Raw genomic sequence first — 17,695 nt, forward strand, 5'->3', positions numbered from 1 at the left:
AATCTCCACGCATGGAGGTGGAGGCTGGACAGGTTCGGGTGGAGGACCGTCCCCTGCTGCTGCGACAGAAGGTCCTCCTGAAGGGGCAGGCGGATCGAGGGACCGACTGACATGCTGAGTAGCTCGGGATACCAGTATCTTCGAGCCCAGTCCGGAGCCACAAGGATAACTTGGGCCCGGTCGCGCCTGATCTTCTTCAGCACTCTGGGCAGAAGTGGTATAGGCGGAAAGGCGTACAACAGACCGCAACTCCACTCGCGCCGAAAGGCGTCGCCGAGCGAGTGCCGTCTTGGAAACTCCAACGCGCAGAACTGATGACATTGCGCGTTCTCTTCTGTGGCGAATAGATCTAACCAAGGCTCTCCCCATTGCTGAAAGAGGCCGTTCGCCACGTTCGAGTTCAGACGCCATTCGTGATCCACCGACCACCGACGGCTGAGTTCGTCCGCCCTGGCGTTCAGAGAACCTGCCAGGTGTTGAACCGTCAGAGTCACGCCCTGACGTTCCAGCCATTGCCAGAGGCGCAGAGCCTCCTGGCAAAGGGTCCACGACCCCACACCGCCCTGTTTGTTGCAGTACCACATGGCGGTGGTGTTGTCCGTGAACACCTGCACTACACTCCCGTTGACAAAGGGGAGGAATGCCTTCAGTGCTAGGCGAATCGCCCGCAGCTCCAACATGTTGATATGGAGTGGCCTCCCCAGCCCTGGAGGGACGCGTCCGTCACAACTACGTGCTCCGGTTGGGGAAGGGAGAGGGATCTGCCTCTGACCCAATCGCGGTCCGTAAGCCACCACTGCAACTGTCTCGCAGTGCCCTCCGAGATCAGGACATGGTCGGATAGGTTGCCTTGATGCTGGGCCCACTGAAACTTCAGGTCCCACTGCAGAGCCCGCATCCGCCACCTGGCGTGATGCACCAGAAGGATGCAGGAGGCCATCAGCCCCAGAAGCCGCAGCGTCAACCTGACCGAGACCCGGGATAACGGCTGAAAGATGGGAATCAGAGCCTGAATATCCCGGACCCGCCGTTCCGGAGGATAAACCCGAAACTGCGCCGAATCGAGAACCGCTCCGATGAAAAGGAGCTTTTGAGAGGGACACAGGTGTGATTTCGGCACATTGATGGAAAACCCCAGCTCGTGCAGGAGGTCTGCCGTCGTCTGAAGGTGGTGGACGACTGTCTGGGGCGAGCCCGCCTTCAACAACCAGTCGTCGAGGTAGGGGAAGACTGAAACCCCTAACCGGCGCAGATGAGCTGCGACCACCGCCATCACTTTCGTGAACACCCGTGGGGCGCTGGTAAGGCCGAATGGGAGCACGATAAACTGAAAGTGCTCGTGGCCTACCGTGAACCGCAGGTAACGCCGGTGGGCCGGCAGGACGGGGATGTGAAAATACGCATCCTGCAAGTCCAACGCTACCATCCAGTCTTGTGGGTCTAGAGCAGCCAAGACCTGAGCCAAAGTCAACATCTTGAACTTCTCCTTCCGGAGGAAGCCGTTGACATTCCGTAGGTCCAAGATAGGACGCAGGCCCCCTTTGTCCTTCTTGGGTACCAGAAAGTAGTGGGAGTAGCAACCACACCCTACTTCTGGCCCAGGAACGCGCTCGATGGCCCCCTTGGCCAAGAGGGCCGTAACTTCCCCCTGCAGAAGTGTCAAGTGGTCCCCCGACACACGGTGGTTCTGCGGTGGCATGGCTGGAGGAGTGGACTCGAAGGGGAGGGAGTAGCCCCTTCGGACGAGCTGCAGCACCCACCTGTCCGACGTAATCGTGCGCCAGCGGGAGTGGTGATGGCGAACCCTGCCACCCACTGGCGTCACATGGGCCCGAAAGCTCAGACTAGGAAGATTTGGAGGCTGCTGCGGGGGGAGGTGTGGACTGACCTCGCCGCTGGCCCCTACCGCCACCCCGGTGGAATCCACGGCCGCCACCGCGCTGAGGAGCGTTCTGCGGCGCGTGGCTGGCAGCACGTGTGGGACCGCCCCTTCCGTGGCCACGAAAGGGGCGAAACGAACCCGTCTGCTGGCGCTGGGTCGAAAGACCCAAGGACTTGGCCGTGACCCTGGAGTCCTTGAAGCGCTCAAGCGCGTTGTCCGCTTTGTCACCGAACAGGCGACTGCCATCGAAAGACATGTCCATGAGGGCATTCTGGACATCCGGCGAGAAGTTGGCGGATCTCAGCCAAGCATGGCGACGAATCGCCACTGTCATGGACATAGCCCGTCCCAGCGAGTCGGTCGTGTCAAGACCACACCGTATGGAATACCTCGCCGCGTCCCGGCCTTCAACCAAGGCCTGGTTGAGCTTGTCCTGCACCTCCTGCGGGCATTGCGGCAGACACTCCGCGACCGTATCCCACAGAGAGTGGGTGTAGCGGCCCAAGAGGCATGCGGTATTGCAAGACCGCAGTCCTGCACTCAAAGACGAAAAGACCTTCTTGCCAAATGGGTCATATCGCTTAGATTCCCGATCAGGCGGGGCCGACGGGAACGCGGACTGGGAAGTGGAGGCTTGGATCACCAGACTCTCCGGGGAGGGATGGGTGGAGAGGAAGGCAGGGTCGTCCGAACACGGACGGTGACGCCTGGCAACGTTTCGGTCAACCGGTGAACCAGAAGCGGCCTGGACCAGGTGCCCAAGAGGACATCCGTCAGGGCCTCATTAAACGGCAGCGGAGGCTCCTGTGGGCATGACTGCGGTTTAAATACTTCGGTGAGGATGTTAGGCTTCACCTTAGCGACAGGGAGCTCAAGGCTCAAGGCCTTGGCAGCCCTCATCAGTACCACCGAATAGGCAGCCCCAGCCTCCGACGCCACAGGGGAAGGCGAGACAAACCCAGGGTTGGGCGACTCGTCCAGACCACTGGCATCACCTAAGTCACCTACCCAGTCCACGTCGTACTGGCATGCACGTGACAAAGGGTCCTCAGACCCCTCCCAACCCTCTCCATAATCGTCCTCATCGCCATAGTTCGAGTCGACGATATAGACCGGCTCCTCGGAGCCAATGGGCCCCAACGGCGCCGGACTCGGCGTCGGACGACGCCGGTCCGACTCCGCGTCAGGAGTCAGAGAGGGAACCGGGGTGGCGCCGCGCGGTGCCGGCGCCGGAGCCCCGACGCCGGCCGGAACCGACGGCGGAGTCACGGCGCCGCGCGGAGGCGGCACCACGGGTTGCCCCAATGGAATCGCCGCCGGAGAGGCCGGTGGACCAGCCGGCGACGACCCTGAAGGGCCCAGCGGCGCCGGGGCCGGAGCCTCCGGCGACGTCGGGGCCGGAGCACCCGGCGGCGTCGGGGCAGGTGCACCCGAACCGCTCGGGCCCCCAGACGGGACCGACGGACCCGCAGGCGCCGTAGGCCCCGCCGGAGGAGACATCGCCTCATAGCCATGAGGAACTCCTCAATCTCCTCGCGCGACGCGCCTTCCCCAGGGACCGACGGGTATGGGGCAGACGGCGTTGGCGACCCACGCGGGGCCGCGGGGGTGGGGCCACCCGAACCCCCGGCCGTATCACGCGGGCGTCGGGGGGAGTCGGGGGTACGATGACGACGCCCCGACTTCTTATGTCGCTTACCTGATGAACCGGAGGAATGGTGGCGACTCCCGGAGCGCTTATGGCGGCTCCGCGATCGTTCTCTCGACCGCTCCCTCGACCTCCGACCGGACCGGGACCGCTCTCGACGCGGGGCCGACACTCGGAGCTCGAGCAGCTTGCGGGACCGCTCCCACCTAGCTTTACTTGTCAAGGCCCGGCAGTCGACGCAGGACTCCACGTCGTGGTCCGCTCCCAGACACCGGAGGCAGAGTCGATGGTGGTCGGTGACCGACATCATGCGGTCGCACCCGTCGCAACTCTTAAACCCGGGCATCCTACCGGCACCTGAAGAAAGAGTTAGGTAACAAAAAACTTGGTCAAAAGACCGGAGTACTGCTCTTCGGATCTGCGCTAACTGGCGCGGAAAAAAGAAGAACTGACGTCAGCGCGCGGAGGCGGCGTCTATATACTCCAGCGACGTCATCACGGCGCACGACGCCGACGACGCGGAGCCGCAGGGGACGCCTGCAGACGACGCCTACCGACGCGCAGGGGTACTGCTACGCAAAAGTTTCCGGATCCAGACTGACGCCTGGGGATATTCTAAGGTAAGGAATCTAATACTAACCTGTTTCTTTCAGATTGCAAAACTCACCTGTTCCACTTGCTGGTGCACCAGTGGGGGAGGTGATGGCGAATCCTGCCGCCCACTGGCGTTTGATGGGCCTGAAAGGTAGAACTAGGAGGGTTTGGAGGCTGGTGGAGAGGGGGATTGGTGGACTGGCCCGCCCGCTGGCCCCCAAAACCACGCTGCTTGTATCCACGTCCCTAACCGCGCGGAAGTTGGGTAACGTGCTACGGCCTGTGGCTCTTCGGCAGGACGTACTGGGGCACCCCTTCCGTAGCCACAAAAGGGGCAAAAAGCAGTCTGCGCCGGATGGGTAGAGAGGCCCAAGGACTTGGCCGTAGCCCTTGAGTCCTTGAAGCGCTCTAGGGGGCCTTGTCTGCTTTGTCACTAAAAAAGCGACAGCCATCAAAGGGAATGTCCATCAAGGTGTTCTGGAAATCCCCTGAAAAGCCAGTGGACCTCATCCAGGCGTAGCGGCGAAGCGCTACCGACGTTGAAATGGTCCTGCCCAGAGAGTGAGCGCTGTCCAGCCCACAAGGTAGCGTAAACTTGGCTGCATCCCTCCCAGTGGCAACAGCCTGGGCGAGCACTGCCTCCAGACACTGAGGTAGCACTTGTGCCACTGTATCCCACACTGAGTGCGAATAACGGGCCAAGAGACATGGGATGTTTACGGACCGCAGTCCTAAGCTGGCGTAAGAGAACATTTTCTTTCTTAGGTTGACAAGGCTGAAATGCCAGAAACCGGTCCCCGGTAGCTTGTCTCCTTTCTGGTGAAGAATTGGCTTGGTAGTTTGGTCTGCCCTGTTCCCATGATGCACTGGGCCAGGGACAGACTAATTTGCATATAGCCAGGTTCTGAGCTGGGATGGGGCAGTGAGCTAAATAACGGGGATGGATCAAGCCCTGATCCTTGGTCTGGGTAAGAGTGGTCGGCTTAATTCAGACACTCTGTTCATCACCACCCCCTTTTCTGAATCGTTTTTGGCCACTATGGGTGTGGCAGGGTATACTCAGACATGAGTCCCTTGCTCACTGCTCCATCAGGATTCAAGCAAGCCGGGCCGACGAGGCTGAAATGCCAGAAACCGGTCCCCGGTAGCTTGTCTCCTTTCTGGTGAAGAATTGGCTTGGTAGTTTGGTCTGCCCTGTTCCCATGATGCACTGGGCCAGGGACAGACTAATTTGCATATAGCCAGGTTCTGAGCTGGGATGGGGCAGTGAGCTAAATAACGGTGATGGATCAAGCCCTGATCTTTGGACTGGGTAAGAGTGGTCTGCTTAATTCAGACACTCTGTTCATCACCACCCCCTTTTCTGAATCGTTTTTGGCCACTATAGGTGTGGCAGGGTTTACTCAGACATGAGTCCCTTGCTCACTGCTCCATCAGGATTCAAGCAAGCCGGGCCGACGAGGCTGAAATGCCAGAAACCGGTCCCCGGTAGCTTGTCTCCTTTCTGGTGAAGAATTGGCTTGGTAGTTTGGTCTGCCCTGTTCCCATGATGCACTGGGCCAGGGACAGACTAATTTGCATATAGCCAGGTTCTGAGCTGGGATGGGGCAGTGAGATAAATAACGGTGATGGATCAAGCCCTGATCTTTGGACTGGGTAAGAGTGGTCTGCTTAATTCAGACACTCTGTTCATCACCACCCCCTTTTCTGTATCGGGCCCCCAAAACCACGCTGCTTGTATCCACGTCCCTAACCACGCGAAAGTTGGGTAACGTGCTACGGCCTGTGGCTCTTCGGCAGGACGTACTGGGGCACCCCTTCCGTAGCCACAAAAGGGGCAAAAGGCAGTCTGCGCCGGATGGGTAGAGAGGCCCAAGGACTTGGCCGTAGCCCTTGAGTCCTTGAAGCGCTCTAGGGGGCCTTGTCTGCTTTGTCACTAAAAAAGCGACAGCTTCTTGGATTCACTTTCTGGTGGAGTGGTCAGGAAGGCGCTCTTGGAAGTGGAAGCTTGAACTACCAAGCTCTCCGGTTTGGGATGTTGGGAGAGGAAAGTGGAGTTGCCCGGAGCTGGGTGGTAGCGTCAGGCTATCATCCTGTCCATGGGAGCCCCCTTGTTTGGCCTGGACCCCGTGCCCAAAAGGACATCTGTGAGGGCCTCATTAAACAGCAGCAGGGGCTCCGAAGAGTTTGCATCTGGTTGAAGCACCTGAATCAGGAGTTTAGTCCTGACTACCACCGTAGGAAGCACAAGTTTGAGAGCCTCTGCCGCCCTAGGCAACACCACTGAGTATGATGTTCCCTCCTACGTAGTCATGGTAGGAGGAGACAACAGGGGAGCTGTCCAAACCACTGGCATCCCCCAGTTCCTGTCTCCAGTCCTGTTCAGTGTCCACCTGGTTAGTCAAAGGGTCACCTGACCCCTCCCAGTCCTCCTTATCCTCCTCTGGGTGCCATTGTGGTTGAAAAGGGACCCCAGGAGTGCACAGGGGTATAAAAAAAAAACACCCGCCGCCGGTCCGGCTCTGTGTCCACGTTGGGATGGAGGCTAGGGTCTACGCCGGCCGGGGGCCCAACCGGCGTTGAACGCGGTAGTGGTGCTGTTGGAAGCGGTGCCAGTGGAGGCGTAATAAGGTCAACAGGCGCTGATCCAGATCTAGGCCGGGATCCAAGGGGGGCCGGCAGTGCCGTAGCCTGAGCCAACGGCAGCCAAGACCTAGGCCCCCCAACCGAGTCCACGGGGCCCGCAGGCACGCGGGCAGGGTCGGTCCGCTCAAAGCTGGCATGCATTGCCTGGGCGGGAGTCGCTCCGGGTCCCAGAAAGGAAGGGAAATTCGAAGTGGACCTTTCGGGCTCTGCGCGCGGAGCCGCAGAAGGGGCACCACCTGCGTGCCTCGTTGGATTGACAGAACGATGAGGAGAAGTCGAAGACGACAATGCTTCTTCGACTTCTTCTTATGCTTCGACTTACCCGACCCAGTGTATGAAAACGTCGATGATTTGGAACTGACTGCCGGTGTTCAAGCAGCTTTCGGGACAGCTCCCGCAAAGCCTTTGGCGCCATCGACCAGCAGTCAGAGCAAGAAGACTTGGGGTCGTGGTCGCGCTCCAGGCAAAAGAGGCACATGCGGTGCGGATCCGTCACCGACATCAGTCAGTTACAGGAACCGCATGCCTTGAAACCAGGCATCCCTCGTGCACCTTTTCAGAGTCAGAGACTTGAAAAAAGTAGTCGACAAAAGTCAAGAAAAAGTTAGTAAAAAAATGACTGAGGTACCACTCTTCCTGGATCTATGCTGGCTGGCGCAGAAAAAGAAAGAACTGACGTAAGCACGCGAGGGCGGCGTCTAAGTAGCTGCCACGACATCATCCCGGCGACCACGACGCTGACAACGGATGTGGAGGCGAACGACGCCACCTTTCAAAGTGCAGAGGTACTGCTGACGAAAAAACTTTCCGGATCCAGTCTGACGCCTGAGGTTAATTCTAAGGTAAGGAATCTATAACTAACGTGTTTCTTTCAAATGTTGCTGTTTCTGTGTGTGCAGCAGCAAATTGCCATGAGTGATTGTTTATGTGCAGGAAGCTCTCCCTTCCTGCACATAAACAATCATTAAAAAAATTACGATTTGCAACTTCTATGTGTGCTGCACAATGTAGCACATGTAGGAGTTACAAATCACCATTTGATTGTTTATTTGCAGGAAGGGACACCTTCCTGCAAATAAACAATAATTGCACAATTGTGCAAGGGTGTGTGCATCGGCGCTAGGCAGCTGAATTTAGCACCAGCACTAGGGAAAACACAGGGGTGTGCCATATCATTGTAAATATGATGCATCTCTGCGTTTTTAGGAAGGTGGAGTACGACATAAGCAATTTTGGCTTAATGCCGAGCTCCGCCATTCTTTTGTGAATATGCCTCTAAGTTTCTTTAGGAAAACCATGGGGGATATTCACAAATTACCCCATGCTAAAATCAGAATGTTTTCTACTTTTCAGAATGTATAGCTTTCTGAGATCACCCATCAGTTTGATACATGTTTACACCTCAAACTGGGAGTAAGTTGATAGCACCAAAAATTAGGAAAAATAGACTAAGGGCCAGATGTAGGTAGGCAAATACCGGTCGGTAACGGCCGAAATTCGGTCATTTCGGCCGTTACCGCCCGGTATTTGGAAAATGAGATGTAGGTGGGCATTTTACTGATTCGGTAATTTACTGAATCGTTATTTTAAGGAATCGGTAAATTACCGATTCCTTAAAATACCGAATCCGTAAATTACCAATGTTGCTATGTAGGGAGCACTCAAATGAGTGCTTTTCCCCTTTTAGAATTCGTTATTTACCACCAACTACAAATTGGTGGTAAATAATGAAAACCTTGGAAAAAGCATTTTTTTTGCTTTTCTAACAGTGCCATGTTGCACACATACATGCCCTTAGGGCATGTATGTCTGCACCATGTGCACCCATACACAATTGAGGGGTGCAACAGGGTGTCAAAGTGACACCCTGCCACCCTTCAATGTTTCCCCCTTTTACCGAATCGGTAAATATCGTATTTACCGATTCGGTAATTACCGAAACTTACCGATTCGGTAATTTTTTCGGTAAAATTACCTACATCCCATTTGCCTGTTCTTAAATACCGAATCGGTATGATTCGGTATTTAAGAATCGGCAATAAGGGATTACCTACATCGGGCCCCAAGTCTTAGAAAAATATCAATACTGTGATACAAAAAATGCGTTTCTGATTCAAAGATCTCCTTGTTTCTGAAAGTCGAGAAATGGCGATTTTAGCACAGCAAACCTTTTGTTGATGCTATTTTTAGGAAAAAAACAGACACTTTCTTGTGCAGCACTCTTTCACCATCCCTCCCTAACCAAAAAAAGAAAAAAAAGAAAATGTAGCTATAATTTTGCTATTTTTTCAGTCCCCGCAAGGGGAATCCACAACTCAGGGTACCTTTTGAATCCCCATGATTTTAATAAAGGGTACAAATTTGGGGTTGATAACTTATGTGAAAAAAATATATGCAGGCCAAAGCGCAAGGTACCCCAAATAGCCAAAAAAAGGGCCCAGCACTGGGGTGGAAAAACCCCCGCAGTCAAGAGGTTAAAGGAGTGATCTAAATATTGGAACTGTGGAACAAAAACAATTCAAGTAGAATAAACCTCTTAAGAGTTCATCCAGTCCTATGTGTACCAATCTTGAAATAAATATAATCTACAGATCCTGGATCATTTAGGTTTTGAATTTAGAAAGTCTTACTAAATTTGGAGGAAAACTATGAAACAGAAATTACGTTACCGATAGGTATTCCCTCTAGATTAAGATATATTTGTTAAAAATGTCAAATGATGTGTGTAAACAGAGTTACTTCTCATCTTGCAATTTTTTCCTTACGATTGCCAACCACATGATGCCGAGTAGTAATGGGTGAAATGTTTTCTTCTGTTTGATGCAGCAGTCTATCTGATGCAGCATTAACATATTAATTAGTAACATGGTAAAAGTGAAAGCTTGACGTTTTCACGTCTGTGTTACACATAAATACGTAAGTGAATACAAATGTGAAGAATTTGCACTACTAGCGTGAATACACCTATTTCCAGGAAACAGCTACTGTGATATCTAAATGAGGCTGGCAGATTTTCTCTGAGCCGCTCGGATGGCACAATAAGGTATGAACTCATCTTAACTGTGTCCTTTAAGGTTTTAGCTGAAGTCTGTACCAAAGAGACTTATGCATTTAGCTGAAATTGTCACATCTTAATCCAATCGTTCAATTACAATTTTACCTTTACAGTTGTTTTGTTCAGACTCATTTTTAACTTTACCTTATTGAGAGTGTTGAGGGCTTGTTGTGCAGCTTGTAAAGCAGGTTCTGCTTTGGCCAAGTCTATTTCGCACTGTCTTTGTTTCTCCATTACATTCTGAAAAGCAACATACAGTAAGCATGAGGTATAAACATCCATCTTTATTTGCCACGTATTCTCTGCAGTGAATCATAGCTTGTAAAGCTAGCTAGGTGGAATGCAATTAGGGGTCCATCATACGCTCTCCTGTGGTTCTTTGGGGCATTATTTAATCACAGTATGTGTGTTTATGTTCATTAACTGATTCTCACACGTGAATTGTGTGAATTAAATAAATCTGCTACAAGTATTTTCTGCATTGTTTTATTTGTACGTCCATTCGCACCTTCATCATGATATTGAGGATATCTATTCATTGGAGAGTACTAGGGTCTAGATTAGATACCATAATACGTTAGAGACATGCTCCTACATTTGAACATACAAATAAATAGCTCTAGACATTCCCAGCCTCCACCACCTTTGAGCACAGTTTTACCTATTCTGCAATGTATAATGGAATGAAATTCTACAAACATTTTGTTTTTGAAATGTCATTTTCACAATCTTAGTCCAGCTACCTGAATTAATTTTTCTGTATATTCATTGGCTGACATATGTAAGTTGGCACACATCTAGCTTATTTGTCCTATCACTTTTAAACCAGACAGTTTTTTTCTAAGATCTGATCCACTTTAACCTGTTGACCACGGTGCGAATTCCGCCACAATGCAGGTGAAATAATGAGTGGGCGTGGTTCGATGGCCCCCGGCCGTCCTCCACACACGCCCACCATGACGTCAGATGGCCAGGGGCTGTCCGACGCATCGAACGGGTTAAAGAACAATCTACTTGCCTGTGGTAATGCTTTATGTGGGAGAGACTCTGTCTAGCCATACATTCCTTACCATAGACTAATCCCTTGGCATCAGACTCGTGAATATTACCTCTGTGCTCTGGTAGGTGGCACAATTCACACCGGCAGTGCCTTGCACAGTGCTTATATGGACACTAACCCAGGGTGCAGACGTCAGTTTCTTTTCATGACTTTCCACACCAGAAACACGGAGCAACGAAGAACACTGACCACTGATGCGTGAAGCTGGGGCCCTGTAAAAGAAACAGCCCTTTACTCTGAAATCTGGTGCAGAGAGGGGAAGATGGGTGAGTCGGTGCAGCTAGAATGACTCTACCAGATAAGGCGTACAAAAGGTAAACAACTTGTTCAACTGATGGAGACTTCTAGCTGCAGATTCCTTACCTTAGAACAAAGCAATATCTCCCGGAGGTGGGACAGCGACACAGATTTATACTAGAATATCCTGTAGTACTGAACAGGCAAAGTGCCTGTCTTGCCGGACCTGACTGTCCAGGCAGAAGTGCTTTGTAAACATGTGCAAGGAAGCCCACGTTGCTGCCTGACAGATATCCAGGTCAGGTACTCTGTGAGCTGATGCAGTGGTTGCAGTCCTGGCCCTAGTGGAATGAGCACGTAAACCTTCAGGAGGTTGCTTTTTTATCGCTAGTGCATAGCAAATTATGATGCACAGCACTATCTATCGTTAAATGATTCATTTCTGCACCACCTTTGCTATTTTGCCTCCGACATATCTCACAAAGAGTAGATCATCGATCCGGAGCTCTCTTGTGCACTCAAGATAGAACAACAACACTATTTTTGGGTCCAGCCGATGGAGTCCCTCCTCTTCTTTAGAGGGGTGAGGTGGAGCATAAAAGGTAGGCAGGGTGATGGACTGGCCTGCATGAAAGGGAGTTACAATCTTCAGTAGGAAGGATGCTCTAGTCTGTAGGACCAGCTTTTTTGGTTAGATAGTACGTTACGGAGGCTGAGATGACAAAGGCTGTAGCTCACTGACCCTCTGGGCAGATGTTATTGTTAACATTTTTATGGTAAGGAGCCTGATAGAGCAGTTGTGTAACAGCTCAAAAGGAGCACACATTAGGAATGTGAGGACTAAATTAAGGTCCCACTGTGGCATAATGAAGGGTACAGGTGGGAACATGCTTTGGAGACCTTTCAAAAATCTATAGGTGACTTAAAGAGGGATGGTTGGTCTGGCAACTGCAAAAATGCTGAGATGGCAGGAAGATAGCCTTTCAAAGTGCCCAAAGAAGAGCCCTGCTGGACCAACATAAGAATAAACATGAGAACCTGGGAAAGGGGAGCAAAAAGGGAATCAACTTGTCTTACTGTAAACCATGCCACAAGCTTACTCCAACGGCAGGCGTACACTGTTTTAGTGGAGGGATATCTGGCTGATAAGATAAGACTACATACTTCAGGCAGAAGTTCAAAAGAAGTCAAATGTCCCCGCTCAATCTCTACATATGAAGGCAAAGAGTTTTCATGTTTGGGGACAGAACCCTGCCCTGCTGCTGCAAAAGAAGGTCCTCCTGGAGAGGCAGCCAATCAGAGGACATGTGCTCATGGTCAGCAGCTCTCCTTCCCCATTCCAGAACTTGGGCCCGGTTATTCCTGATCTTCTAGAGAACTCTGGACAGGTGTGGTATTGGCAGAAAGGCTTATAGGAGGCCTGAGCTCTACTCAGTAGAAAAAGAGTCTCCGATTGAGAGCAGCCTCCGAAACTCCAGCGCTCAAAACTGCTGACATTGCATGTTCTCGACCGAGGCAAAAAGTTGTACCTCAGGCTGTATCCATTCATGGAAGAGACCTTGTGCCATCTCTGGATGGAGATGCCATTTGTGATCAGCTTGGCATTGATGGCTGAGTTGTTCCCCCCTGGCATTTAGAGATCCCACCAGGTGTTGAACCACCAGGGATATGCCCTGACATTTCAACCATGTACAAAGGTGCAACACTTCTTGACAAAGGGTCTATGACCCCACCCTGCCCTGTTTGTTGCAGTACTACATGGCAGTAGTGTTGTCTGTGAAGACCTGTACCAGCCTTTCCCTGATTAAAGGAAGAAAGACCTTCAATGCCAGCTGTATAGTTCAGAGCTGTAAGAGGTTGGTGTGGATTCTGGATTCTGCTGGGAGCCAGAGTCCTCTGATCTCCACGTCCCCCAGATGGCCGCCCTAGCCCAGAAGTGACGCATCTGTCACTACATAAAAATGGGTGAATGTAAATGAACAATAAATATAGACTAGAATCAGTACCATATTAATTGTGTCCTACTGGACAGTCAATTTTAATGTATAGCGTTATTAGCGATCGACCAAGAAACAATCAAGTGGGACACAGCCCTGCGTCCTACACATTACAAGACATTAACAAAACATATATAATAAACAAAACATTCAGGCAGGGCAGGGAAGCTTGTTTGTGATGTAATTATTCAAACAAGCAATAAAACGACAACCGTTACACTAGATTATCAATTAAGATTGTGTATCACCATTGTGCTACACAACCGACTGCCACCGCACAGATCGGTCCCACCACGTCACCACTGATGGTCCATTCCCCAACCATTGCGGTGGGAGCCTTCAAAATACCTTGCTATTGTGCAGTGTCCTAACCTCAACACTCTGTCTTTACAAACCCTTCCAGGGACAGCTGAACTGCCCATTGCGACCAACGAATCCGTACCATCCCCTTACTTCATGCTACCACCTGTTAACAAGCAAAATTGCTTCGGCATTGCAAGTTCCTATTGCGATTTATTAAGGCTCCCCCTTGGTAACCTTTTCTCTCACCGTATTCCCGAGATTTTCCGGCAGCTTGCTTAGTCGGCTCCTTGCTCTTCAGGCTTGTAATAAATTGTCCTGATGATGATCCTAATACTGTTGTAAAGGATCGAAACACCGTCGACTTGTTCGAACACTGTATACACAATCTTAATTAATATTCTAGTATAATGGTTGTCGTTTTTATTGCTTGTTGGATTAATTGCATCACAAACAAGCTTCCCTGCCCTGCCTGAATGTTTTGTTTATTATATATTGTAGGAGAGTAGGATCTGCTTCTTATAGTTACCCCCACTTGTTGCTGATGTTTCACTGTTTTTCGACTTTAGTCCGGCTGGGGCCCTGCTATCCAGGACCCCAGCCTAGCTGCTTCCTCTCTCAAATTGTTGCATGTACTTTAAGTACACCACAGATTAGATTCTGGGGTACCTTATAAGTCCCTAGTATATGGTATCCTATACACCCAGGGCATAGGTTCCCCAGAAGCCTCTCGGGGGCTTCAGCATGTATTATACCATCCCTGAAATACCATTCAAAATGACACAACAGGTATGCTACAGCAGCCTGTGTAAGGTGGTGTATGCACCTCTTACTTAGATATGGGTTCCCTATATCTACCTTATATCACTGCTAAAATAAACCTTTCAGGCAACCCTATGACAGACCTTATCAATCCTCAAGGCAGGGTGATGGGTTTTGTGTAAGAGGGTGCCCATGCATGAGCAGGGCCCCTCTGCAGCCTTCAGAATCTATTCTACGGGGTTGTTCTGTGATGCAGCCAACCATATACTTCTAAGTCCATTATAACCTTGCGGTAAATGCTAACTTTGAAATGGCTGCAAGGAAACATGTTGTGGCTGTGGAGGTTTAGTGTATTGGGGCTGTGTGGGTGCACTCCAAGATTGCTTTGATGTCTGCATAGTCTGTCTGTCTGTGTTTAGTCCAGCTCAAACCGGTTGCAGGGGCACTCAGCCCCTGCTCTGGTGCGAAATTGGACAAAGGACATGGGTGTAGCCACCCCTCTGTCCTGACCCTCCCATAGGTGGGTCTACAGAGTTTGTCCCACCCCTTCCTTGGGTATAAAGTAGGAACCCCTGACTACAAGACTTAAGATTCCCCTGGACGAAACTCTGCTACAATATCCCGGAACTTCAACTATCTACACTTCGTTGGATGACCAAAGAATCTCCCTCTGAGTAAAGGAGTTACTCCCCTGCAAGGCAGGTCCAAAAGATGCATCTGTCCTGTTTGCAACTACGCAGCTCCTCAAGGAGTCCTAAGACTTTGCAACACAGGAGGTGGGTTTCCAAGCTTCCCCAAGGCCAATCCGTGCTCTCAGCAAACCTGAGATCCAAACTTCTCGTAAGGACCGTACAACCCGCACCCCTGGACACCGTGCACATTTGCAGCAGCATGTGCTTTTTGGCAATCCCTGAGGCTGTGCTTTTGGGCTACTTGTAGTCCAGACCCTGAGCAGTGATTCCTCTGAAGATTACTGGCCTACCCTCCATGAGTGACCCGTGGGCTGGTATTTAGTGATTCCTCTCGAGGTCCCTTCACGATCCCATGTCTGTCAACTTTAGGGTACCTGAGAAAGGTACTGTAACTTTCAATGGGCTTACCTGGTTCCTCCAGATGTGCCCTGAATCTCTATTGCTTGGGGAGTCACCAGGACCTTGCTGGTCCACACCGAAGCCTTTTTACTCTCACCACGTGGGTTGCCTTTGCAAAGGCTTTTTGGTCTCCAATCCGGACACCGACCCCCCAGCACTCGACATCCTTCGTGGAACAGCTGGCCTGTGGACTCTGGTTGTCGTCGACATCTCCTGTTCCCCGTGGCAGCAGAGTCAAGCTTCACCTCATCGCACCTGAAACACCCGACATTGGTGATACGGAAACACTGAACGGACTGCTGGCGGTTAATATGCCGCTTTTCGATTGTCTGAACACTGTATAACAACTTTATTCATACTGGCTCTTGAAATACTGCATTTTGTTTAGAGAATGTACTATATGACATACACTGAAAGCCCTGAAGAAGTCTCAAGAGACGAAACGCGTTGGCTCTAATGAATACATTTGTGAAGGAAGAATCTGTTTGTGAAAAATAAAGCAAAAACTATCGTAAGGCTGCACACCTGAGTAAAGAGTTTAAATGAAACTCTTTACAAACATTATATGCATGCTAATAGTCATGTATCGGTAATGTTTGTAGGCATGAGTTTATGTTCTTTGCAAAAATAATGATTTGAATTTGATAAAACCTCTTTGCTTTTAAGCATTCTTTATTACTTGTTTTGAAATTATTCTGAAAAAAAGAAAAAATTCTCATTGAGACATATCTTGTCCAACAGCTGTGCTCTACCTCGACTGTGGGTATCCCACAGCCTACTCTTGCATTCTAATTCATTGAGAAATTATTGGGTCTTTTCTCATACATAGGCAGTAGCACGCAACTTCTTCAAAGTTAACAAAAAATTCTCAAAAAATTCTTGTACATTGGTTTATTTTCATTTAAACTCTTTACTCAGGTGTGCAGCCTTACGATAGTTTTTGCATTTTCACGATAGACCCTTAGTACGACTGCACCCACCCCTCACAATGTCTTGGAAAGACATAGCAGATCTCACAACCAATCAAGCTTCCACTAAAGCATACACCTCAGATGTAGCTGAATCCATCTATTCACTAATCAAAGAAGCCCGTGATTTCGGTACATCCACAGGAAATATATCACAACAGTTACGACAATTGGAATACCTACTTAGGAAAGAGATCAACCAGCGCCTCCACGCCACTACTCTAATAGAATACCATAAAGTCAAAAGGATTCCGAGAGGGTTGCGCATTGCCTTGAAACCCATGTTGTTTAAATTTAATAAGGACTTCATGTCTCGCTGGTACGCGATACTGAACAAATGTTCTTTAGATTTAATACTTCTCATTATTGAAGAAATCTCGACTATACTAGCAGACTTATCGAATGACATCAATAAATTGAAGGATGAGATTTAGCAAAAAATAGACTCAGAAGATTGGAATAAAACATTGGAAAACATCAACAACAACCTGGATAAGCATGCCAAGGAAGTCCACGAGTGTAAAATTAGGAAATTCCGCAGGGACACGATAGACTATAAATTAGATGAGGTCTATTCTTGGGCTGAAACATACGCGCAGAAACGATTCTTCAAGAAACCAAATGCCAATTCTTCAGAAGAGAGTCTAGTGCCTGATCAAGACCTGACCCTTCAACGCCCCAAACCTTGCTCAGGGGTATCCCAAGCAAACATAGCATCGGATGCTGGTGCCTCCACTTCAAACCTACAACCGTCTTTTTTAGCGGCAGGCCAATCCTCCAAAGTACCACCAGACAAGGCACCAACACAATCAGAACCCGTACGAGAAGGGGACAAAACAAAAAAAGATTCAGAGACAGGCAGACCACAGAGGAACCTGAAAAAATAGGATCTCTAGTAATGAATATCTCACAGAAGAAACTCAACCATGCGGAATTTCAAGTTTTAAACAAAGGCATCTCCTTTGTTCCAACGTATTCTTCTAATGCACTTGAAACAGAAATATCTTTATTCAAGTTCCTGCGTAAGCTACGTTTGAAATGTTTTTTTTCCACAATTTCTAACACAGATGCATTTAATCAAGAGACAAAAAAATTCCGCCCCAAGAGTAAATTCATGTCACCTATAACTCACAAATCTTTGGACACTTTTGAACATCTTGTGAAAAAGTATTTGAAGGAAATTAAGTACAGTCATTGCACGAAACCCAATTTGACACGCAAAGAACGGCAGATTCTGAATTCCTTAAGACAGGACAAGTCCATAACATTTCAACAGGCTGACAAGGGTGGAGCCCTTGTCGTTCTTGACACAGCATTCTACAACTCTAGTGTGGATTCACATGTACTTGATGAAGAGACCTACATGTTACTGGACAAAGACCCAACCGATGAATTAATTACTCTGCTAACAGCTATTGTATCTAAAGCTGTTGATGATGACATTATTGATGATAA

The 17,695-nt window shown here is 49.8% G+C and overlaps 1 protein-coding gene across 4 annotated transcripts in view; it reads right to left on the minus strand.

The window, feature by feature from the left end:
- The window catches only part of DNAH17 (dynein axonemal heavy chain 17), a 12,633,448-nt gene that overhangs the window by 3,535,103 nt on the left and 9,080,650 nt on the right, over positions 1-17,695 (minus strand). For all 4 annotated transcript variants that reach the window (XM_078653923.1, XM_078653924.1, XM_078653922.1 and 1 more), the window contains one exon: positions 9,970-10,065. In XM_078653923.1, the coding sequence (XP_078510049.1) occupies positions 9,970-10,065 (96 nt within the window). The remainder of the gene's footprint in view (positions 1-9,969; positions 10,066-17,695) is intronic.

Source organism: Lissotriton helveticus, chromosome 7, assembly GCF_964261635.1.
Source record: "Lissotriton helveticus chromosome 7, aLisHel1.1, whole genome shotgun sequence".
NCBI lineage: Eukaryota > Metazoa > Chordata > Amphibia > Caudata > Salamandridae > Lissotriton > Lissotriton helveticus.